Source organism: Neofelis nebulosa, chromosome 8 (assembly GCF_028018385.1).
Source record: "Neofelis nebulosa isolate mNeoNeb1 chromosome 8, mNeoNeb1.pri, whole genome shotgun sequence".
NCBI lineage: Eukaryota > Metazoa > Chordata > Mammalia > Carnivora > Felidae > Neofelis > Neofelis nebulosa.
The window spans coordinates 95,641,171-95,666,595 of NC_080789.1; the positions used below are offsets into that span (position 1 = coordinate 95,641,171).

The window sequence follows — 25,425 nt, forward strand, 5'->3', positions numbered from 1 at the left end:
ATTACTCATATTTTCTCCCAGTTTATGATCTGTTTTCTACTTTGTTTATGGTGATTTTTGCCATGGAGAAGGTTTTTGTTGTTTATTTGTTTTTTAATGTAGTCAAACTTATCAATCTTTTCTTATCTAGTATCTGGATTTTTAGCCATAGTCTGAAAGCCTCTTTTTCACCCAGATTATGAAGTAATTTGCCCACACGTTCTTCTGGTACTTGTATAATTTCATTTTTTTTTACATTCAGATCTCTTGTCCGTTTAGAGTTTATTCTTGTATATGGCATAAAAATGGATACAATTTACATTTTTCTAAATAGCTAGCCAAGTGTGTCCCAATGTCATTTGTTAAAAAGATCATCTTTGCCCCAGTAATTATGGATATCACCTTTATCATATACTGGGTGTCTATATGGAGCTGTGTGTATTTCTGGACTTCCTCTTCTATTCCATTGATCTGTTTGCTAGTTGCGTACCAGCACCACATTGTTTTCATTATAGAGGCCTTGCAGCCTGCTTTAGTATCTGTTAGGGTTGGTCTCCCTCAGAGCTCTTTCCTTCCAGCTAGTGTTGTGCGTCTGTTTTCCTAAATGAACTTTAATATCAACTTGTCTTGCTCTTTAGAAATGCTCACCGGTATTTGTATTAGGGTTACATTAAATTTGTAAATTAACTTAAAGAGAACTGACATCCTGATCAAGTTGAAACATGCCAAGAACAAGGCATGGTAATTCCTTTTGTTCAAGTTGTCAATAGGTCATTTCAATCTGGTGTCCTCCCTTAGGCATTTACTTAGGCATCTTAGTGAATACGAAGCTCCCCATTGTACAATCGGATCATACATGCTATACAAGTTCAGAGGAAAGGGAGAGAGGAGACAACTAGAATCACAAGAGAAGGCTCTGGGCTGAATAGAGACTGGAATCACGCGTCCTGAAGGTTGTGTAGAATTTAAGTGGGGTAGCAAAGAAGAGGAGGGAATCCCAGCGAGGGGCACGCAGGCAAAGCTCAGGGGTGGACTGAGGGTGACCTGTCTCACAGGGCAGAAAGCCCCCATCCAGACTCTTAGCTGGAATAATGGGAAAGACACCACCTTGCTCTTTAAACCTCAGAGTTACGTCTCAGTGTCAATAGCTCCCAGATCCTCGTTATGTATTATTAAGATTGTATTAGTGAACATCAACTAGATTTCCAGATACTGGAATGATAATTTCTGCACATTCTTGCCTTTTCTGGGAATGGTCTAGAGCTGTGTTATCCAAAACAGTAGCTACTGGTCACGTGGTTACCGAGCCCTTAGGTGACTAATGCAACCAAGGAATTGAATCTTTTTTTTAATAAGGTTTTTTTTTAAGTTTATTTTTATTTATTTTGAGAGAGAGACAGAGAACAAGCAGGGGAGGGTCAGAGAGAGAGCCAGACAGAAAACCAAGCAGGTTCTGAACTGTCGGCGCAGAGCTTGATGCTGGGCTCGAACCCACAAACCATGAGATCATGACCTGAGCCAAAATCAAGGGTCAGACGCTTAACTGACTGAGCCACCCAGGCACCGCTGGAGCTCATTCCATTTTCATCAGTGTCAGCTTTTTTTCCATTGAACCCAACTTTATTGCTCTGAGGAGGACTACATTTTATTCTGATGATACCACCGCATAAGATACCATTGTCGCATCGCAACATGTGTGTCCATTTTACTTTTTTAAATGTGGCTCCTAGAAAATTGTAAATTACATGTATGGCTCATATTGTATTTCTCTCTGACGGCACTGGTCTAGAACCTCCCGCCTCAGTGCGGTCAGCAACGTGTGGGAACCATCCCAGGCCTTCAGAATCTGCTGGTTTACAAGGATCCCCGGCAGGGAGCGTGTTCTTCGGCCCAGGAACAGCAGCCCAGGTTTGGATGACTCAGAAGATATCCAGGTCTCTGGCAGTTACCCCAGAGTGCCCCCCCATCCTTCTGGGGGTGGTGAGAGGAGACGGGGGGGAGGGGTGCAGCAGAGATAGCCCTACCTCCCACTGTGATGTCACAGAGAAAACCTCTTGTGTCAGCCAGCCCCACCCGCCCTGGGCCGCAGGATATCCTTTCCATCTCCGGCAGCCCATCTCACACCACCTCACCCCTCTGCTGGCAAGAGGGGACCTGATTCGTCTTCACACCAGAAACTCATTCCGTGCAACCGATTAAGGCAGAGCCAAAGAGAAACGGAAACACCCTTGCCTCAGAGCTTCAAAAGTGAATGAGCAAACCCTCCCAACTGACTCAAAATGTTTGTCTCACCCAGAAGGTAGGTACCAAGACTTTTTTTTTTTTTTGGTTTTATTTAAATCCAGTTCGTTGACACACAGTGAAATGGTAGTTTCAGGTATACTGTATAGAAATTCAACAGTTCAGTACAACAACATGTCATCACAACAAAATTTTTGAAATCTCATGACTCTCCCCTGCATCATACCCCTTATGGTGGATTTCTAATACAGCTTATAAAAATTCACTGCCTTGTTTCGCATGCTCATGGTAAGGAGCTTGAGAACACACTATGGGATTATACAAAACAGGATCGAAATTTGTTACTCAAGCCCCATTTTTTTTTTAATTTTCTTTTTAACGTTTATGTATTCTTGAGACAGAGAGAGACAAAGCATGAATGGGGGAGGGGCAGAGAAAGAGGGAGACACAGAATCGGAAGTAGGCTCCAGGCTCTGAGCTGTCAGCACAGAGCCTGACTCGGGGCTCGAACTCACGGACCGTGAAATCGTGACCTGAGCCGAAGTCGGCCGCTCAACCGACTGAGCCACCCAGGCACCCCGGTCTCAGGCCCCATTTTTATTGATAAACCTGGTGATGTCCATACCTCGGCCTTGGGGTTTTTTTCATCTTCTTCCATTATACTTCCCTTCCCTCCTCCTTTGCCTCTTCATCTTGCTTTTCCTTGCTGCTCCCAGGACAACTTAGAGCCCTCTAGTTCTCCTTTCTTCCCTCCCATCTGTATGATTCCCGCTGCCCAAATCTGGTTCCTGGTAAAAGGCTCAGCGGTAGTGGTAACCACAGAGCTGTGTATCACTCTAACGAAGAAAGAGCAGATTTTAAGTTCTCTGCCAGAAAAAGGTGAGGCATCCCCATGGTCCTGCTGGTAGGGAGCTCTGATCTGGAATCTACTGGAACTAAGGACAGCACAACCTTAGTTGGGCTCTTTCTGGTCTCAGGGAACCTGGGAGTATCTGCAGGGATCCTTGCAGCTCCAGAAAGACCCTCACGGTCGGCAAAAGATGTCTTGGCTTGTTTAGGAGAACTCACATCTGGAAATGACTTGCCTCCCATCTGAGATAGTTGGGAACTGCCATCTTTCCGCTCAAAGGGTTACTAAAAAAGCAAATGTTCATTCTCATACCTCTTGCCTTTCTCGGGAGAGAAAAATGAAGCTTACAATTCGCCAGAGAAGTAAAACCCGCACGCACACTCACGCACACAGAGCAATGTGGTGTGCTGTTAATTGGCTGGATATTAGGGATCACAAAAGAAAGGATAGAAACCCAAAGTGAATAGGTCATAAATAGGAGAACCCACAGAAATGGGCAAGAACGCGATAGAAAAAGCCAGACATGGTAAATTTTATTGATTATTGATTTAGGAGAGACAGAGGGGGTATGGAAGTTTGTATATCTTAAGTATAAAACACAATGCGTCGCATCATTCTGTGTACGTTTCCATAATCTGTCCTGCGATCCCTGTCTTTTAAGTGTGTGCGCCTCCCCTTTACGGAGGGGCAGCCTGGGGTTGAAACAAGAGACTTTGAATATTGACTCCACCATTTACTAGCATTGCGGCCTGGAGCAAGTCAAATGCTCCCTCTGGAAACCATCTGTCCTTCAGGCCTATTGTGAGGGTTCAAGGAGATGTTTGTGAGGAGCCTAGCAAGGTGTCCGGAACACCGTAGATTCCCTTCCCCTTCCTCCACACTTTCACGAGGCCTCTTGGTCTTCACGGCGGGACGGTGAAGAACAACTCTCTCCTAATTTACTCCTGAATCACTCAGGTAGGTTGTGTAACTTGGCCGAAATCGTTAGTCCAGCGGTGGGCGGAGTAGTGACGAGAACCCAGAACTACTGAGGCTTCTCCGTGTCCCAGTTTCCCCTCTTGGGCCCACGAAAGGAGGCAAAGACACAGTCTTGCTTTAAAATTTTTTTTTTCAACGTTTTTTATTTATTTTTGGGACAGAGAGAGACAGAGCATGAACGGGGGAGGGGCAGGGAGAGAGGGAGACACAGAAGCGGAAACAGGCTCCAGGCTCTGAGCCATCAGCCCAGAGCCCGACGCGGGGCTCGAACTCACGGACCGTGACCGTGAGATCGTGACCTGGCTGAAGTCGGACGCTTAACCGACTGCGCCACCCAGGCGCCCCAACACAGTCTTGCTTTAGAACAGCGGCCAGGGGCCTGAGCCTTTAGGGGAAGGGCGGGGGCTGGGAAACGCCGGACTTTGGGCTCCCCTGCACCCCGAACCTCCTGACTCTCAGGCCTACAGGCCGGGGAGTGACGAGATGATCGGATGACCCCGGCGGCGCAGGAGCCGCCGCCGGCCAGCAGGCCAGCCCTGGGCACCACGTGGCGGCGGCCCGGCCTCCCTCCCGCCAGCTCTCGCCGGCTCCTGGTCTCGGGAGGCCCCGGGCCGCGGCTGTCAGCGGACGCAGGAGCCTGGAGAGGAAGACCGGCCCCAGTCCCCGGCCCCAGTCCCCGGCCCCACCCGCTCTCGCGTCCCCAGCGCTCAGCCGCTAGGGCGGGGCCTCGCCAAACAATTCAAAACACGCTCGGGGCGCGTCGCCATGGCAACGCGCGCCCGCTGCTAGGCGACTGGGGAGCCATAGTAAACCGGGGGCGGAGGTGTTACTCATGGAGGGAGGGGGGCGAAGGGAGTCGGCGGGGACTCGGCGGGGCTCGGACACCGCGACTGCAGGGGGGGAGGGAGAGCAGAAAAGTAGGGACGAGGGGGGCGCGCGCGGAGTGCAAATGGGGCGGCCCAGCTCCGGGCCCTGAGCATCCCTGGGGAGACCGCTCCCCTTCGGCGCCCCCTCCCGCCCCGCGGTCCCCAAGAGCCCCCAGCCCCGGCAGGCCCCGAGGGCTCGGTCACCCGCGCGTGAGCGATTGCCCCACAGGATGTGCAGATGTGGCTGCCGCTCTGATTCACTCCAGCTGCTTAGGGCATGGAAGAAAGGCCGCTTCCTCTCCTGGAAATGACTGCATTAGCAAAAGCCCTCTAACAATTCCACCAACAACGGAAAGGGAAAGGCGACAGAGGAGAGGCCCCCAAATGCTATTCTTCAGTCCTTCCCACTGGGCATAAGTAGAAGCGTTCCCAGAACTCAACTGGGGACCCATGTTAGAAAGGAGTCGGTCGTATTTATTCTACACGCCCCTGTTCTGGGGCCATGCGGACCCTAAACACTTGCGGGTGAGGTTAACCTGAGGCTGAGAAATCCCACAGCTAAGGGTCCTATGTTAATATTTTGGACATTCGGCATGGGCACTTTGGTGACATGACTCTTCCCTTCTGGGCTGGGAGGCCTATCAAAATGTCCTGCGTGAAGACATTCCTCGTTTTATCAGTGATTCTGTGAGCTGTGGAGCTGTGAAATCTCAGATGGCTCAAGACATGTCATCCGAATGGGTTCCAATCACTAGGGAATCACAGAGCTTGGGAAAGGACATGGCATTTCCAATCCGTCACTGGCTTTTAGCAATCTGTTTGTACCCTGCTATCTGTGAACCAAAGATAATACTCGTTCGTGAGATCACTGCTGTTTTCTGGGCTTTGCTCATCAAAAAGCAGGAATGTTTCCACAGGTGGGAGGAAATGTATTGGCAGAGGATCTGTTCAGTGAAACTATGGGTGCATCTGTGTAGAAAGGCACAGGGTGTGTCTGTGGACCTGTGGACCTTCTACCTTCTCACTGTTCTCCTGTATGGGAATCAGGAAGATTTGCTCGTCCCTTAACAATGAAAGACTGTTTGGGACACTTTTCTTGTGCTCTTCACCCATAGGCTTCCTCATTGTATTCTGAGCCTGGTTTCCATTACAAACCTCATTCACTGATTCCCGGATGTTAGAAAGTGCTGGGCGCTGAGGATCAACAATGAATAAAACACAGCTGCTCCTGTATCTAGCGACTTAAAGTCAAGTGAGCATGTTATGAGCTGCCTGAGAGGCACACGGTAGAACATGCAGGAACAAAGAACAGGGGCATGTAGATCGGAGCCAGCGACAGGAGAAACATTTCGCATTCCACTCCAGCTTTTTGTCTGCTGAGTAACAGAAAGGGATTAGTTAATGGGTCATGGGTCAGATAATCTGACTCCTGGGCAAAGGACAGAGATACTACTGCTAGGGAGGGCAAATGAACCTATCCTGGGAGAAGAGGCCACTATTGATAATGGGGCAGGGGGACAGACAAGAAGGGATTTGCCACGAGGCTTTGCCTTAGGGAAGTGGTATGCTGTGCAATTTTCTCTGGCTCAGCATTCTTACCCATTGTTTTAATCATGTCTAATGGACACTGTATTCACAAAACAGTAAATTGGATTCCTGTTTACAGAGTTTGTGTGGGTGTCCCCAAACCATTGTTTCCCTTTGTGTGTACTTAATAAATATGGTTTCGTACAGTGCAGGGAACAGGGACTGAGGACCTTAGCAAGTATAGGTTAGTCCCAACCCTTGGTTTGGTGATGTCATAAATGCTGAGTCACCTATACATCCCCATGGGGAATCGTCCTGACATGGTAACAGTCCAACATACCAAAGTTAAATACTGTTTTGGGATGTGGAATCTTTGTGTCTGTCCTGAGTCATGAGCTTCTGAGCCCAACCTAATTATAGTCATGGTGCATTGACTAGCAATGACTTTTTCTGTTCTAAGAGAGGAAAGAGAAGAAAAAAATATTAACATGCCTAAATTATAATGAAAGGAAGTGAGTGGGATGCCAGACAGAGAAACTCATGGTTCATCAAAAAGGGGAAAGTAGACATTGTGGCATAGGGTCCTCGGGGAGGGAGGGTGTCCTCCCTGGATGGATCACAGCTAGTAGCCAGCCAGCCCAGCCATGCAAAGAGCCAGGCTTCGAAGGGGTGGATTCAGGCTTTGGGGAGGCCTAAAATAATGTAACTTTGGAGGCTCTCTTTAAGAAGAATCATACAAAATGAGGAGTATGTAACGGTCTGGGAAAGGGGCTGAGTTAGCAGAAGACCCCAAAGCCAAAGTGTCCCTGGCTTCACTCAGTCTACCTCTAGGCCTCCTCACATAACCTCCAGCCTGTGCCGCTCCCATCCCCTTTCCCTTGGAGAAGGCGCATTTAATGCTATGAGGGCAGAGGGGGTGCGGTTTCTGAGCAGAGGCAATAAAAACCAAAGACATCAGACTGTGCCAAACAGTGACTCAAGCGGGATATGAGAAGTGTCTGCAAGTATTTGAAGGGTGTAAGCACAGAGCAGGGAAAAGAATTGTTCACTGTTCTGGGGTGGGAAAGGGAATGAGGATACGATTCAATAAAGAAAAATGTGCACAAAACTCATCAGGAAACATTGGCGAACTCTATTTTCTGACACGGTGGAGTTGTATGTCCCATGGGAAGTATTTGAGGATCTATTGAGTCACTGGAACTGGAACTGGCCACACACACACACACACACACACAAATGTGCTACAGGAAATAATCCTGCGAGATGTCCTCGAGGGAGCGGCTGGATGCTCCCAGAGTTCGTTCCGAGCCCTGAATTCCAAAAGGCTGACACATGGCATTGTATAGATTAGTGAGTGGGGAGGAGGCCAAAGGAAGAAAAAAGAGCCATCCCCCCACAGGGAGGGACAACCACCTGCACCCCCCTGACAGGAGTTCAGGACGGAAGAGGAAAAATATGAGGAGACAGTGCCACCCAGCGTCAGGACAAAAGCTGTAGCCAGTTGAAACGTGAAAAGTGACCACAAAATTCCTCCTCCCTTCTCCCAGAGAGAGAGCTCTGCCACAATGAATTAAGGGTCCTTTGGGTGAAACGGAGAATCAACGCCTGGGCATAAGCACATGCGTGTCAAATGTGCTGTTACATCAGTCCTAGAAGAGTAGGAAGCAAGATCCAGAGACACCCATCTGGCTACAATCTGGATTAATTCTGTCAGAGGGGAGCGGGCCTTTGAGTCCCCAAACTAACTGTACAAATACACAACGGGAAAACCATGGCTTGGTTGGTGGCAAATCTGGAAGAGGTGGGGGAGGGCCGGGGTAGAACACGAAGGGTTTCATTAAACCTAAGCCCAAAAAGGAATCAAACAGGTATTACTTCATGGTACATTCATTCCCTGGCTGTATATTTTCCAGTCTGTTCCGCCTTTTCCTCGTTGTAAGGCTGAAGTGGCAACTTCCAAGCTCTTTACCTGCGGAACCAGAAACCAGAAGTCCATCCCTGGGTGTATACGAAGAGTTTTCTACAATTGCACATTCCTGGACCTCACTCAGCCTTACTGTGGAATCTCAGGATGGGGCCCAGGAACCTGAGTATCTTTCAGTTTTCTGATGCTCAGAGGTTGTTCTGATGCTCAGGCAGAATTGAGAACCTCTGCTCTCCAATTAAAGAGTGGCCTTTTGAGGACAGGACGATCAAGCCAACTAACCATGAACCACAGAAAGCATTACGAGAGGGGTGCAGTATGGAAGGACAGAGAGGAGGGGGTTGTTCTTTGAGAGAAAAGAAACATTTTCCAAGAATGAGTGGCCTTAACACTACTCTTGATAAGAAGCAGATCGGGGCGCCTGGGTGGCTCCGTCGGTTAAGCGTCCGACTTCAGCTCCGGTCACGATCTCGCGGTCCGTGAGTTCGAGCCCCGCATCGGGCTCTGGGCTGATGGCTCAGAGCCTGGAGCTTGCTTCCGATTCTGTGTCTCCCTCTCTCTCTGCCCCTCCCCCATTCATGCTCTGTCTCTCTCTGTCCCAAAAATAAATAAACGTTAAAAAAAAATTTTTTTTAATAAAAAAATTAAAAAAATAAAAAATAAAAATAAAAAAAAAAAAAAGAGGCAGATCGCCAGATAAAAAGGGACTGAGGACATTCCAGGTAGAAAAAAGAGCGCCTGCAAAGGCACCCAGGACAAAAAAAAATGTGTGGCATCGGGGATTTGGAGAATCAAAAGCAGCTGCAGAACGAGCTCCATCCTTGCTATCCCAATTAATTGGTACAATTTTTGAGGACGGAAAGAATTCCTGGTTCTCAGGTGGCTGGCCGCAAGAAGCTATGCAATCCACCCCTTACTGATTTGTCAAGTTACTTTTTTAAAGTCTTAGAAACACTTTTTAAAAAAATAAACATTCGGGGCGCCTGGGTGGCTCAGTCGGTTGAGCGTCCGACTTCAGCTCAGGTCACGATCTCACGGTTCGTGAGTTCGAGCCCCGCGTCAGGCTCTGGGCTGATGGCTCAGAGCCTGGAGCCTGCTTCCGATTCTGTGTCTCCCCCTCTCTCTGCCCCTCCCCCATTCATGCTCTGTCTCTCTCTGTCTCAAAAATAAATAAACATTAAAAAAAAATAAATTAAAAAAAATAAACATTCTTCTTCCTATGCCCTGTAATATTTTCTGTGACTACCATAAAATCAAGCCCAGTCCCACCAGCTACCGAGGGAACGGCAGTCAGATGGAAACTGAATCTTCACTTACTTTTTAAAGACCCGTCCCTCTGAGAATGCAGGTCCTTGCTTCTTTGTGCTTAATCCTGGATCCCTATTGGCAAGCTCTCCCATGTAATCTTCCAGAACAGCTGGGCCATGATTGCATTGTCAATTATTAAATGCCCACGTTCCCTGCAAGGCAGCGGTTTAATCAAGAGGCACTCCAAAAGAACAGGAGGTAGAGGAGGAGGGAGGGGCCGGGAGGTGGGAGGGTGGGAAGGCAGTTTCATTCTGTCAACATTAAACCAAAGGGACTTGGGGCACAGATGGCATCCGTGGTCCTTCAGACAAGCAGCAAGTCGCTGACCATGGCCAAGGTAACCCAGCTTCTCGCTCTTATTGCTCAGAACGTACATTCCATGGTTATTTTGCACCTGATTTAGAGGTGTGTCTGTCTCATCAATGTGTTGTCTATGTTAATTCTGAGTTTTTCTGTTAACCTCTGTCGATGGAAGAATTAGTGACGTTTTGGCACCTATGCACTTCCAATTGGTCTGAGCCAGAGTGTCAAGGGAAGCCACTCTCTGCCCCTTTTCTCAAGAGTAGAGAGTCACCTTGGCGCGGGACTTGTCAGCATAGGCAAAGATAAAATTTTCTTATGGCTGCTACCCCTTCATGATGACCTTAAAGAGACCATTGCAAAATTAGACTTGGCCTTCCAATGCAAGAGGTACCTGAATCCTGGAGAGAAAAGGCCATGTTTAGAGGAGAAATAAAATACAGGATGAAGGGCGCAGTACTGTAAGTGTTGAAGATGATTCTCGAAAAGGCTCTTGAATGAATTCCCATTCGATAATCAAAATAATTCTTGAATGAGTCTCCTTGCGTCCGTCCTTGGTAGGACACTCCTTCTAGAAGCAGCCTCTTTGAGCTTTACTCCAAGCTGTAGTTCACCCTTTGTCTCTCAACTCACTGCTTCCTTAAATTGGTTATCACCTTGGTGCTGCAAAGTGGTCATACCATGGTGTGGGGTTCATTATCCTTATCTGGCAACAGTCTGCAGAATAACTTACAAATATGTGTAACTGGAAATGGATTGAGGGTAAAGAAAAAAATCTGATGTGATAGTAGTCAAATCTCCAAGCCATAAAGTTGCTGAAAATATAGAATTGCCTAAATCATTAGCTCAGTCTGTATACAGAATGATTAATGAAGATGTTTCATCTGGAAGTCCATTGCCTGTTCAAGCAATGGATATGAAAATAATTAGAAAGAGTAACTTATAGTAACAGAGCAATGACTAAACCAATAGATTTCAGAACTAAAAACAAGATGAAAGCATTCTTTTGGGGGGACAGGGGCAATATGTGACTTCCATACCTGGTAATATAAGATCTTTCTTCATTCCTGATGCTGTGGTTTTCAGTCTTTACCAAGGTCACCCAGAGTCTTGCACAGACTGACAATTCTTGGGGGATTTAATTTGTTGAGTGCTTTTTTAAAAAAATCATATTAGCAGATTGCTTTCCAGAAGTCGTTTTATCATGTATTTTATGTATTGATTTTTATATGCATATGAACCTTATATATTTCTTATTGCCATAAATAATCTGTCCTTTATCTGTGGTATGCACTGTTTTAGTCCCTGGAAATTCTGAAGAACAAACTGTTATATTTCTAAGGTAAAGTTCTCTGTTAAATGTAGAAAATGCTAAGCTGGAGATGATGAGGCAGATTTATGAGCCTGTCCCATTTAGCTATGGTTTTATTTACGTTTCTTAAGCTAAGAAGATTTAGGTCTGATTAATTCTGATATGAGAGATCCCCCGGAAAGCTCAAGATGGTTTACTTAAGAAGCGTCTGTCAGCAACTAAATATGGGCTTCTTTTCTGTTCCGTATGTATTAATGTAACAGTATAAACAGCTCTATAACACAAAAGTGCAAGACCGGTCAGATTTCTTTATTTTCTAAAGTTCAGTCTGGCTCTGAGCCACCACTCATCAGGGTTGAAATATCTACTATTAGTCATTTTTCAGCTGGCTCTCCTCTTAGGCTAAAAATGAGGAGGAGGTCAGGGGCTCCGGCCAGAGCCACATGGGCCACAGATCTTTCTGCGGCCACACACTGTCCCCGCTGTGAGGCAGGCACCACTGCTGCCTCAAGCAGTGGAGATGCCCCCCCAGTTCCTCCCCAGTGGCCAAGGGCATCCTCCCTGTGGCTCCATGACCATGACACTTGGTGTTCGGTCTCCACGGGCACCACCCGGATACCTCCCATTTGAGATTCTGTCATCTCTGTGGCAGTGTGTGAAAGCCGGACCCAGATCACCATCTCTCAGAACCTATAGCCCCATCTCCTCTCCCGGAGTCTCAACAACCCCGCGTCCCAGTTGGTCCGCTGCCTTCTTTAATCCTGAAGGCCCTAATCCTTGCTCCCCGCCCCCTGACTGGGGTGAGCCACTTTAATGTTTATCGAGAGAACATATCCCCCTTTCCTCTCCTCTCAGAGGAATCTGTCAGGCAGAGAAGAGGGCAGCAAAAACTTCTGCTGTTACAATAATACCTCAGCCCATCAGGACTACTACGTTCCAGTGAAGACAAGATCAAAACAATTCTCAGCAAGAGCATTAGAGTGACCACAATTCTTTTACTCAGCTTGAGATAGACTAGCTCAGTGGCTTAATCGCATTCTGACTGAGGTTATTATCTGATCCTTATTCAGATCATCCTCAGTAAACATGTTCATGTAATAAGGTCCAGCTTAAACAAACAGCATCGCCACGGTGTCCACTCCGGGCCACTGCTAAAGCTGAGCCTCCACACGGCTCCTTGGAGAGAGCCCCGGGGGCGGGCTGTGCCTGGCACAGGGGAGGGGCGTGGCTTGAGCCCAGGGAGCCTCAGGATCGGGCACCCTGTCCAGATCTCCGAGGGGGCTCTGCAATCAGCTTCTCCGCTCCTGTTGGTCTGTTACAGGTGGAACTCTCGCAGGGCTTCTATGGCCAACGGGCATTCCTATCTGCCATCCTCAACATGCTATCACTCAGCCTCTCCACAGTATCCCTGCTCAGCAACTACTGGTTTGTGGGCACACAGAAGGTGCCCAAGCCCGTGTGCGGAAAAGGTCTGGCAGCCAAATGCTTTGACGTGCCAGTGCCCTTGGATGGGAGCAGCACCAACAACACATCATCCCAGGAGGTGGTGCAATACAGCTGGGAGGCTGGGGATGACCGCTTCTCCTTCCATACCTTCTGGAGTGGCATGTGGCTATCCTGTGAGGAAAGCGTGGAAGAACCAGGTGGGCTCCTCACCCAGGGGACCTTACGCAGCCGAAGAACCAGAGGGCAGTGGCACTCGCCATCCCCGGCTGGGCCCCACCCCCGGACTCGGCATCTCCCACCTCTGTGTTGTGTCCCTTCTCCTCGGACTCCCTTTTTCTTTCTTTGAAGTTTTATTTATTTTTGAGAGACAGAGAGAGAGCGAGCCCACGTGAGCTAGGGAGGGGAGGGGCAGAGAGAGAAGGGAGAGAGAGGGGCGGAGAGAGAGAATTCCAAGCAGGCTCCCCGCCGCCAGCACAGAGCCCCAAACCCACGAACTGTGAGATCATGACCTGAGCAGAGACCAAGAGTCTGACGCGTAACCAGCTGAGCCACCCAGGCGCCCCAGGACTCCCTTTTGATAGGGTCAAAGGCCATCTGGATTTTCCCCTCCTGACTGTCTCGTAGACCCTCTGGTTTAAAATAGCATTACCCTTAAAGGGTTTCATTTAGACTTGTAACATCATGAGAATTCCCACTCTAGTGAGTTAGGATTGCCGTTTGGAGACCCAAGGGAGGAGAGATGATTCTTCTAGAAAAAGCCCTGGCTCTGCCTGGCTGTGACCTTATATGAGCAGCTTCCTCTCTACAGACCTTGATTTTCTCACAGGTGAGATGAAAGGATCAGAGTAGGTTACCTGTACAGCCCCTTCCTCCCTGCCCCCAAAAGGGTTTTCTCCTTCTAAGTATTCTCATTATAATTTACCAGGTCAGGGAACTGAAGCCCCAAGAGGGTAACTAGACCCTGTAAGGGTGCCCTCGACCCTCCCAGGTCTCCTGCCACTCAGCGCATACCGGCAGAGCAGTGCCCTGTCATTGTGCATTCCTTCACTTGTGGTTCTCGGTCAGGAGCAGTTGGCCTAAGGACACCCCCTCCCCCTTGTGCAAAGCATTCAGAGGTCACCTGCTAGTGAAGTTTCTCTAAAGCCCAGAATTGTGTACAATTAACCACATTCTATTTCTCCCAATTTGGGCTAAGGGAAAAAGGAGATGGAAGAGAAATATAAATGCATGTATATTTAGATTTAGTATGAACGTCCCGCTTAGCACTCCTCCAACCCCAGTCCTGGAAACAATCGAGAGCCATTCAGACCAGTGGTACAGCGGCAGCAAAAGGTTGACACTAGGATTGTGAACCCTTCCTGGCACGAGAAATGGGGACGTTTCCCCGCGGAAGCCCTCTCAGCGATGTTCTCGTCTTCACTATCTGGAATCGGCGCGGGGCGGGGCGCGGGGGGGGGGGCGGGGCGCGGGGGGGGGGGCGGGGCGAATTAATCCTGAGGAATTCTAGCTTATGCCATTGCCTGCCTACTGTATGCGGGCAGGCACTGGTCTGAACGGATGGAGCTGCACCAGGTGGGAGACTGGGGGCAAAGTCTTCATCCCTCCCTGACGTCAGGCCTCGTCTGTGTTTCAGGGGAGAGGTGCCGAAGTTTCATTGAACTCACGCCGCCAACCGAGAGAGGTGAGAAAGGACTACTGGAGTTTGGCACGTTGCGAGGCCCATGTCACCCCACTCTCCGATTTGGAGGGAAGCGGTTGATGGAGAAGGCTTTCCTCCCCCACCCTCCCCCAGGGCTTGTGGCAAGTATGTGGGTTCGATAACAAATTTAGTTGCCGTTGACTCTGACTCGGGCCTCTCTGGCCCAACTGTGCTCTGCATTGTACTGTGATCTCCTTGTCTCTTCTTCTGAGCCCCACAGGCTGACACACATTGCTTCCAGAGTTGACGCTCATTCATATTCAGGAATGCAGAACAGGAACAGCAGGAACAAATAAAGTTCACAAATAGAAAACCGCTTCCAACCAACCTCTCTAACTTCCTCTTATTGCCTAGTAACCATGTTGAAAAGCTTAGAGGGTTTTTCCCTCCCATATATACATATAAATATATTTTTTTCTATATATATTTTTTAGTGGAATGGAATGAAAAAGGGGAGGGAGGGAGAAAGAAACAAAATTGATCGTTCCAAATTCAATAAGGAGAAAAGAGAGACAAAAATGACCCATAGCAGTCATGCCCCTGGAAGATTTTATGACCATTAGATGGCTTCTTCTGGAATCTCCCTAACGGTGTTTCCAGCCAATCAAGTTTACTTGATTATATATCAGGTAGTGAGCAGAGAGAGCCGAGGGGCTGACAGCAAAGGACCCAAATTGGAGGAAGCTCCCAAGCAGGTTCCGGCTGTGTCTCATTCTCCCCTTCTCTGACTCCGCAAGGCTTTTCCCTTCTGATAGTCATCATTTGTACCACGTTCAGTTATTTAACTGCCTGGGTGAGGGCTCTTCTTCTTCTGGTTTCTGACAGAGATCCTATGGTTATCAATGGGAGCCCAGTTCTCCTCCATTGGACTTGAATTCGTCAGCTTCCTCCTGCTACTGATGGACCTGCTGTTCACTGGGAACCCGGGCTGCGGGCTCAAGCTGAGCGCCTTTGCGGCAATCTCCTCCGTCCTGTCAGGTGCGTGCCTCCCGGGCTGGAGGGGGTGGGTGTCCTGGCCACCTTTGAGGCACCCCCGGAGGGTGTGTGTGTCTGCAGGGAGGGCAGGAACAGGGTGCCCACAGGCGGTATAAAGAATGGACGTTGCAGGCATGTTTAAGTTGAAATGAAATTTTGTATTAGAGCATTATGTACTCTGCAAAATGATTTATCTCTAGGTTCTTTTTACTTGCAAGCTTTCCCAGTATGTGAAATATGGTTTGGTTTGCTTTTCAGTTGTACATATACACACACAGCTTTTCAAGACTCTTTTGGATCAAGTAAGAGAAAGAGATGCTTATATCTATCTTACATCTTATATCGGCAGATATAAGACAGATCAGGAATAAAGCTCACGTACAGGGCCTGGGTAGGAAGAAGTAAAAGCCCCAAATGCAGCATTGACGCAGAAACTTTTCCCATAACCCTACACCTAAAGCCTGGGGCAGCCTATTGGAAAGCTATGCATTCAAGGAGAAGCCCCCATTGCAGATGAGTCTCCCTGGGAATGTGGTGGCAGCTGGGTAATGGAACTTCTCAACCTAGGCTGCACCTGATGCAAAACAAGGCGGTTGCTCCAAACTCCTATTCCCTGTAGACGGCAATGCCAGTGTCTCTCTAAAGGCGCTGCCTTCCTGTTCCCTCTGTAGGCCTTCTGGGGATGGTGGCCCATATGATGTATTCACAAGTCTTCCAGGCAACGGTCAACGTGGGTCCAGAAGACTGGAGGCCACATGCTTGGAATTATGGCTGGGCCTTCTAGTAAGTGCTTACCGTCTCCTGAGCCTTTTACCCCCTCCTCGGCCAACCTGCATTAGATGTTCTGCCCTTAAGCAGGTGCTTGCTCCGTGTCGTCCTATCTTCTCTTCATCCTTCATCCCTCATCCCAGGGGTCTGTGGACCAGCGGGCTGGCCCATGAGGTCACATCTATTCTTTCCCCACCTCCTGGGGAGCTACGGAAGGGATTCTGTTTTTCCGATGATACGGTGGTAGCAGTTGCTTCTTCGCCTAATACACATGTTGCTTTGGGAAACGAGACTGGTTTTATGTGACTTACGGAAGCGATGCTCCATGTTTTACGTATTTTGTGGCTCAAGGTATTGGAGGACAGAGCAACGAAGAAATAGCCTTGAGATTTGGTTGGAATCCCATGGCCTGTGAATGGCTGACTCTTCTCCTGTAATGAAGAGTAACTTCCTCCTCCTTCCATTCTTATCCCACCAAACTGTGTGAGAAATAAAACCTCCCCTGCTGGACATCCCCTAACCCTTAAAGAATGAAGGGGCCAGTTGTTTTCGATTTCTCTTGAGGAGAAGCAGCCACCGTGACAAAATAAACACCAAGTAAACATCCCCTTTAAGAGTTCCTCGCCTTCTCCCTTGAGGAACATGCTGTCTCGGCTGCACGGGTGCCAGCTTGGAGTTGCCCTACTGTCTGGGATTAAGTGCGAAGTACTTTCATCGTGCTGAAAAGACACGGTGCTGGGCTCAAGGAGGCGATATGGAAGCCCATCCATGTCTGTTAGGAGGTCTTATCCCCTTTTCTCATGATAGGAAACAGGCCATTTGATTCAGGCGTCTTTGGCCTAATCCACCAGCCACCAGAACTTATTTTCCACACACGTGGTTTTGCACCTTGTGTCTATCTTTAAGCCATTCTTGGCATCAACATCTGCGGGGCTCAGACTACAAAACCCCCATCAGAAGCATTGCCAACCTGAGCCCACTGAGTCTGTCAGAGGCAGCAGATAGGAACACACTGTGCCAGCGTGTGGCCTGGCTTTAACCATCACTTGACCTCCTGAAATTCCTCGCTAACCTCACACAACTTCCTGTTTCCTGGGCTTCCCAGAATCATGGGGAGATTTAGGGGTTGACTTTCCAAGTTTTTAGGAATGTGTTTGATACAGTTCCCTGGTGGGTTTTTTTTTTTTTTCCTTGTCAAATCCATCCAGCTTCTCTTAAATCTCCGGCTTCTCTTCCATCCATTATAAACTCCCTTAAGCCAAGAACCACACTGTTTTCATAATAGGCAAATTCCACTATTACAACCTATAATACCTCCAGATTTGTAGTGAGTATTTCCTGAATGACTCTGAGAGGCTCAATTTGTGAACCCTAAGAATGCTAACCTCAAAACGAAGAAGGCAGAGGAATGATCACTCTCAGCATCTGATCTGAACAAAGGAAAATCTTTGGCAGGGTGTGGGGGGTGCTGAGGGGGTGCATTGGGCTGCATCCACTCTACACGGCTGAGCTACAGGTTTGTGCAATCTCGGGAGATTACAAGGGTATCTGCAGCTTGGAAAACAGTCCAGAAAACTGTGTGTGTGTGTGTGTGTGTGTGTGTGTGTGTGCGTGCCATGTGTGTTTACATATGTATATAAAACAGGCACACTGGGAATAAAGGAGCTCAGCACTGACAACGGATCAATCCAGTGAAAACGAATCTGTTAAACTCCTAGTCTGACTCTTAACACTACTGACTACAAGAGTCATTCCCTTGGACTACAAAACATTCAGAACGTATCCTACTAAGACAGACCAAATTAAGGCCTCGTGCCCATGGTTCTTGACCTACAACGTAGTGGAGGGAGCACACGCAGGTCCCTAAACCCTGAGGGGCATCGGCCTAGTTTGCTGGTAGGAAGGAATCATGGTATTTTCCCTGAAACCTGTAAGGAGGTCAGGTTCTTACTGTGCAATTTTTTTTGTCCATCCCTAGCACGGCCTGGGTTTCCTTCACCTGCTGCATGGCATCGGCTGTCACCACCTTCAACACATACACCAAGCTGGTGCTGGAGTTCAAGTGTAAGCACAGTAAGAGCTTCAAAGGAAACCCGACTTGCCTGCCACATCACCACCAATGTTTCCTCCAGCAGCTATGTGCAGCCCACACAGGGGGTCCTTTGACCAGCTACCACCAGTATCCCAATCAGCCCATCCGCTCTGTCTCTGAAGGAGTTGACTTCTACTCAGAGCTCCGCAACAAGGGATTACAACAAGGACCCAGCCAGGCTCTTAAGGAAGAGGCGGCGGGGTCAGTCGTAGAGGAAGAACAGTGTTAGGAGTAGTGGGGGGTTTAGAGGGCAGGCTGAACCCAACCCTACATGTTCGTTACCAACATGTACATAAGCCAAAGTCTGTGTCTTAAGCATGGTTTTGATGGGTAAGAACAAAAGTATCTTAAAGTACAAGACCAAAGGGGTGTGTGCCCAGGTGCCATCACTCCCTTTTCCTTTCCCACTCCGTCTCCTGTCTCGTTTCACCGTCCCCCTATCTCCCATGTTCAGAATCACCTCCTCTCCTTTACTGATTGCTTATTATGTGCCAGGTTCTGGGCTAAGCAGCACAGTCCCTGTCCTTTAGGAGTTTATCAGTTTGGTCATCTATCTGGGATTTGGAGGAATGGAGGTGGGCAATTCAACAGGTGACTGTGACTCACCTTTCCACGATGCACTTGAATTTTCCTGGAAGCCTCAGAATGGAAAACGAAGGCCCTTCCGGGAGCTTGGACATGTAGGACAGATGTCCTCCACACTGCCTGCTGCAGTGTCCTGCATCCACGTAGGAGGGTACCCAATAAAAGTTTAATTAGGTATTAACCCAGAGGCCACCAGGAGACTAGTATCCTAGTACCCGGAAAAGATGCTTCTCTTTTCCGTAAGGGAAAAGAAACCATTCTAATGGCTAAGAAGAATGAGGATAACACACAAGCATGTTTCTACACATAATTTTTATTTGTTCTGCAACAATTCACATTTTTAATAGTGCTTCCTGACCATATACCAGCTGGCTCTTCTGTAGTATGGGCAATAAAAGTAGCAATTCACATTCAAGGGGGTTGGTATCAGCATCCCACACTGCCAAGGAGGAGTAGAGACCATCTACGGGATGGGGGGATGCCGTCTAGGATCGAAGAGGCTGTAAGGATAGCAAGGAGGAAAGCTTGGGCGAAGGAAGCCCCTTGCATTTGCGGAAGTCACTACTATCCCTAAGTGGCAGTCATGCTGGCCTTGCCGGCTCCCCATGTTGTGAGTGGGGGGGAAGGGAGGAGCTCTTCCTATCTTAGATGTCAGGTTGGGTGGGTGCCTATCTGACAGACCAGCACCCAAGCTGGTCAGATGAAGCTTCCTCAGTCCTCAGCCACCATTTCTGCCCTCTGCATGGCTGCAGGAGGGACGACAGCTTGTACTGTGTCTAGCAAAAAGGGAAAATTATAGTCAAAACAGCCTATGTTAAGTTAGTCTGTACACACATCACGAAGAATGTAGGGATGTATGCTTTCCTAGCTTCCTCTTACATAGTTCTGGGACTCACCCAGCATAAACACAATCTTCTACCAAAAAGGATCCCCCCAGAGCAGGTCCTCCGTAAATGACCTTGCATTTTATTCCTCTACCTAAAGTGGCTGGCTTCCCAGAGAGCCTCAGCATGGTAGAGAACGAAGTTTAGGCATAGATGGCTCAGCCCAGGCCACAGGACCACAACCCAAGCTTTAGGTATTCAGTTGACTATAGATTAGTCCTTAGAATTATCTACTAGGCCAAACAAGATCCTAGGCTCTTCCACCCAAGTAGATTCAAACCCTAGAAGTGAATCTAGAATCATCCCCATCCTCTTGGGTTTTCATCTAATTAATTGTTTCCCCAAGTTTACAACAAGCTGGACCCACACGTGCTTCCCAAAGTATTGAAACCAGATTTGCTTTCAGAGACTATGGCAAGGGGGTTTCCAAGAAACATCGCAGGCCAATCTGCTAGTGCTACCAAACTCGTGTTATGTCATAATGCCAACCAGTGGGCAAGTAATATACATCCCTTTAAATCTGGGATCCCTAAATTTCTGTAATCTCTAAATTTTCTGGACTCCCTTTATTAACACAAGCTAAAAACACAAAGGCTCAAGCAAAGACAGAACCTGAGTTGCACTCGGGCATGACCTATCAAAATTATTCAAGAAGAAAAGCAGTTCTTCACCGGCTAACGTGGGATTTTCTGCTATACAAACAATGACCTAGAAGTTGAGAAGAAAACTTAATAGAAGTAACATATGTATTGAAGAAGGAAGAAATAAGCACTGGAAGTAATTCCAAAGAACTTAATTATAAAAGTTATAATATTTACATGGGAATTTTCCCAAAATACAGTGCTTCCAAGGCTCTACAAGGAAGGAGATGTGCAGGCAAAATGGTTGCATACTGGACTCAAGCAAGAGTAAAAATCCAGAAACAGCTTTGCTGTCATGCAAGCAAAGCAAAAATATCTCGGCAAGTGAGAGGCGCTAAGGAGGATGCCCCGTAGGAGATGCTAAGAAAGCAGAGTAGAGATGAGGCAGGGATAAGGCTACCCACCTCAATCGTTCCTGACTTCACACACATAAGGACCACACACGCACAAGCACTCCTGACGTTACTGCCGTGAAAAGGTCATGATGGGCAGGGCAGAACAATCAAGACCACATGATACCATTGTTAGAGGTCGGTCCCCAACTATACTTCTCTGGCTCCCCTTCTGACAGGAATATGGTGGTGGTTATGGTAACTAAGAATATAGAGATGGAAAGTGTGAGGAGGGAGGCTCTGTATGATAAGAAAGTGCTGGATGGCTACCTCAGCCCCTCACTGCCAGTCTTCTCCCTGCTGTTAAAGTAGGGAAGAAGCCAAGGTACAGGTGGTGAGAGAATACAGAGGGAAATGACAAGTGGCCCTGAATATTGGAGGCAGGGCACCTGACGTCTCAAGATGACCAAATAACCCAGATGTATTTCAGAAGGACAAGAAACCGGGTCCCTGAAGCTTAAAACAGACCTAGAAAATATTTCATCACAATACTAATACATACACACGCGTGGCATGATGCAAAACAAAATGTTCTGGGGAAGAACTTCACTGGAATTTCCCAGTAAGAGTTTATAAATTAGACATACAAAAAACAACATGGAAGATTCACATTTGCATACTATCCACAGAGTGCCCAGAGGGGGTTAACGCAGGGACTGAAAACGTAGGTCAGATACCCCAGCCAAATGGATGGTGCTGTCATCAAAGAACTCTGATGCGCCTTCCAAAGTGCTTTGCAACAATTGCGCAGACGTGGTCAAATGAGGTTGAAGTCTTCCTTCTCTCCAAAGCACTGACTCTGCGCTGATGGGGGGGGAGAGAGTACCACCCTGCTCACTTCTTCTGAGACTGAAGATTCCATCAGACTATATCTAGGGGCAAGAGCGCAAGTATCAGAGACTTTATTTTTTTCATGGTAGAGAACTGGAGGAAACCTAAAGGTCAGGCTATTCCTCTACTTTTCTGCCCTTTTGTCTAGCCCCAGTAGTTCATAAGTCTTTCCGGAAAGGTCCAGAGACTTTACCTTTTTCCATGACAAACTCATCAACACTGAACTAGACCACAGTATTTGAGGGGTGGGGGGTTAGCATTTTGAGCAAGATAATCCTCCGGAGTAACCACCACAATCACTGCATGACGTTAGCACCACTAGGCCCAACCCAGAAAATTAAAGTAGAAGCCACCCACCTCCGTCACTGAGACGGTGAAAACCATGAGCCCACATTTCCAAATGTCCCCTAAAGGAGATGGTACCATTCCCAGCTAAAAACAACTGAGTATTTCTGAATGGTCATGAAGCACCCTAAGAAAAGAGTGCTGCTCTAAAACAACTGGTTCTTGGCACCCAAGAAGACTCCCACTCTCCCTACCTTCTAGAGAACAAAGTCGGAGTTGGTAGTATTTGCCCCAAACCCTCAGTGGTAACCAAGTATTTCTTTCAGAAGCGATTCACCTGGTAGGGAAGATCAACAAACTTTATCCTAGAGAGGAATCTTCGCAGCTCCCCGCGGCCAATTTTGGGGGTGGTATCCTCGAGTTGGACCACCTGGCCTTCCATCAGCGCCCACCGTAGACTGAGCTTGCTGACCACCAGGGGTGCTGGGTGGCCTTCAGAGCTGGGGCCTGTTGTCCTGGTAACATAAAAGGCATCTTTCCAGAGGTCGTTAATTCCAACTGAGGAAGGACAAAAACAAGAGCAATTAACACAAAGACCAAAAACTTCTGCTAACAGGAGAGTGGCTCGGTTCAGCAGCTAGATTCATTCATTCATTTACTCTTCCATTAATTCATACACAAAGTTTATTGAGCACCTAACAAATGCAGGGCACTGAGCTAGGCAGTGGGTGCACAGTGGGAATGACTGGTGGCCGGCAAACCAGCACATTCCTCTCGGTCTCTGAACCTTTCCTTCTCTGAAGCTGTTTCCAAGAAAACCCCAAATCAGGAAATGAGGATATGCCAACTCTGGTGACAATTTGGTAAAAAAGTGAGCACGACAAACCAGAACTTCTGAGAATTCCTGGACTGTCAGTGCATGGTCACAGAAGCTATGTGCCTCCCAGTGTTTATTTGGCCTCATCCTTAAAACAGGGATCATAAAAATGGTCTGGATTCTTAATCACCATCATTTAGCCCTCACTGAATAATATTTGATGCTAATATTGAGAAATGGCTCATTTAGATCCAATCACAGGATTCTCCCCCACCCCGGCCCCCCACCACACACACAGCCAGCAGGCCAGTATGCCTGCAAGTTCCAGATCAGGTGTTCTTCCCGATGTATCTCAACAAACTGAGAGCCACAATCATTGGCTTTAACTTCAAGGCAAATGAGTTTGTGCACAGTGAGCCAGTCTGTGAATGGCAAGAGAACACAGAAGTAAAGGAAAAGGGGCCAGTCTGGTCTTCCTCTCCACAATACCCACAGCAAGGACTACAGACTCGCTTAGGCCAGAGAGAGGCAAAGGATGTCGGTGGAGGACACCATCAGACACTTCCAGACCAGGAGGTGGCAGCGGCTGAGTTTCCAGAGCTTTGACCACCTGAATTACAGGACTCCAATACAGGATCCAGATTTTGCTGTATGGTATTATTTACATACATATATAAAGCTGAGGAATACTTCTAAAATGTTAATAGCAATTATGAGTGGTCAGATTCTGGCAAATTTTTTTTTTTCTTTTTCCTTTGATTTTTCTCTTGGCAGCCACTTCTACGCAATGGGCATGTTTACTTGTACTAGTCAAAAGAAAGCCTCCCACTGATCCTAAACCAATATCCTGGAGACAACATGCTATCTCCATCATATCCCTCACAGTTAATTCTAAATCCTAAGCTCTTGGAGGGTCGTGAAACCAGTCTTATTTGTATTCCTAGCACCTGGCACGATGCCTGACATACAGGTGATGCTCAGTGAATGTCTGCTGAAGGAGTGGCTGTGGGAATCACATCCCCCCAAGAACCTCTGGGACATGGGGCTGCACTGGCCCTTGGCTTTCAGGCCTATTGAGAGAATTGGGTCCTCAGCCTGTGAGCCAAGTGCTCCTCCCAGAGGGAGCACTCCGGCCATGGCCCTGGGCACCAGGACGCCAGGGAAAATGCATGGGAGTGCTCAGCTGTCATTTGAAAGTACACATCCCTCCGCTGGTAGGACGGTGGTACCCTCACACACACACAGCCGGCACACATCTCCTCCCCTCGCTGTGCACGCAGTCCCCACTGTCACTGGGACTCACCCTCTGAAGCCGTCACTGTGCCCGTGGCATTGGCCAGATCGAGAAGAAGAGAGGGGAATGCTGGGTGCAGGAGGTAGAGGTGGTGAAGGCTGGGTGGCCCAGTTCCCGGGATGGCGTCCTGACAATGAGAAGCAAAAAGGAAGAACGCAGGTAACTCTACGTTCCCACATGTGAGGTCCTCAGACGAAAAGGGCAGAGGGGACAGTGATTACTCACTCCTCTCTGATGCTATGACCTGACCCCAAATACAAGCATGTGTTTGAGAAAAACTCCCATATAAAACTCCACATATTTCAAAGGGCTCAAAACAGACTAACCACTAATTTCTTCAAACCACTAGAGCTGGAAAATGCCCTCTCCCTTATGAGAAAAAAAAGAACGGAAATGTGCATGCCCCAGGAGAGAAGTTTGATGGGGCGGCTCCCAGTCTTCTGCCCGTGGAGTATTACAACACCGGGTCATCTCTTGCAGTAGGTGGGGCTTTGTGGAGACAAAATGTATGTTTGAAAAGACATCTGTCTCCTCTCACTGGATAGTAAAGCCAATTACAAGTGTCAAGCTAAAATCCACAAAACTCTTCTCAGTTCCTGAGATAAACAGAGCATTGGCCACACAGAAGCAAATCATTAAAAAAAAAAATTCCAAGGCCCAAGTGTCAGTGGTCTTTGCAGAAGACATGCACATTGGCCCTTCCTTTACCGGTGTGACTTTTGCGCAGAGATGACATTCCACTCTTGCACGTGTGCAGCCATTCGGTTGTTAATGCACAAAAATACCACGGATAGGTTAGTAAATGACTGCTCTACCAAGCTCCTCGAGGACCTCCCCTCCCCTGCGAGCATCCTGGGGCTCTGCTAGTGGAGGAAGTGGAACCCCATATTCTTAGCATAAGAAGTCCACTGAGGGGCGCCTGGGTGGCGCAGTCGGTTAAGCGTCCGACTTCAGCCAGGTCACGATCTCGCGGTCCGTGAGTTCGAGCCCCGCGTCAGGCTCTGGGCTGATGGCTCGGAGCCTGGAGCCTGTTTCCGATTCTGTGTCTCCCTCTCTCTCTGCCCCTCCCCCGTTCATGCTCTGTCTCTCTCTGTCCCAAAAATAAAAAAAATAAAAAAATAAAAAAAAAAAAAGAAGTCCACTGAGTGAGGAGAAACACAGGCGGGAAGCTTGCAGCCACGCTCCCACCACCACACAGAAGAGGGCGTTTTCCACACACACGCTCAGGAGCCCAGGCTTGAGAGGACAGACCTCTGGCTCTGTCCACGTGACAAGCAAGGAGTCAAACTCCCTCCTCACTGCCTAGGGAATGGAGCCCAAATTCCTAGCCTGAAAACCAAGGTCTTACGGCATTTAATCCAAATCTGCCGTTTCCAGCCTCTTCCTACAATTATTTACCTGCCCACCCATGCTTCAGCAACCTCTACTGCC

At 48.1% G+C, this 25,425-nt stretch overlaps 2 protein-coding genes across 4 annotated transcripts in view; one reads left to right on the forward strand and one right to left on the reverse strand.

Moving 5' to 3' along the window:
* The first annotated feature begins 2,049 nt into the window (after window positions 1–2,049).
* On the forward strand, window positions 2,050–18,567 carry GSG1 (germ cell associated 1). 3 transcript variants are annotated; one of them, XM_058743613.1, is made up of 6 exons: window positions 2,050–2,278; window positions 12,607–12,928; window positions 14,365–14,535; window positions 15,229–15,408; window positions 16,077–16,188; window positions 18,152–18,567. In XM_058743613.1, the coding sequence occupies exons 1-6, from the start codon at window positions 2,231–2,233 to the stop codon at window positions 18,492–18,494; spliced, it is 1,176 nt and encodes a 391-aa protein (XP_058599596.1). In that variant the 5' UTR covers window positions 2,050–2,230; the 3' UTR covers window positions 18,495–18,567. The 3 variants fall into 3 exon arrangements, with proteins under 3 accessions (XP_058599596.1, XP_058599597.1, XP_058599598.1); XM_058743614.1 differs by having other exon boundaries at window positions 2,051–2,278; window positions 15,256–15,408; XM_058743615.1 differs by having other exon boundaries at window positions 2,051–2,278; window positions 14,365–14,412; window positions 15,256–15,408.
* A 576-nt stretch (window positions 18,568–19,143) lies between these two features.
* Window positions 19,144–25,425, reverse strand: part of FAM234B (family with sequence similarity 234 member B) — a 36,180-nt gene continuing 29,898 nt past the window's right edge. The window contains exons 11-13 of the mRNA XM_058743612.1: window positions 24,004–24,121; window positions 22,221–22,441; window positions 19,144–21,639 (exon numbers count right to left, since the gene is read on the reverse strand). Coding sequence (XP_058599595.1) covers window positions 21,634–21,639; window positions 22,221–22,441; window positions 24,004–24,121 — 345 coding nt within the window. The 3' untranslated portion in view covers window positions 19,144–21,633. The remainder of the gene's footprint in view (window positions 21,640–22,220; window positions 22,442–24,003; window positions 24,122–25,425) is intronic.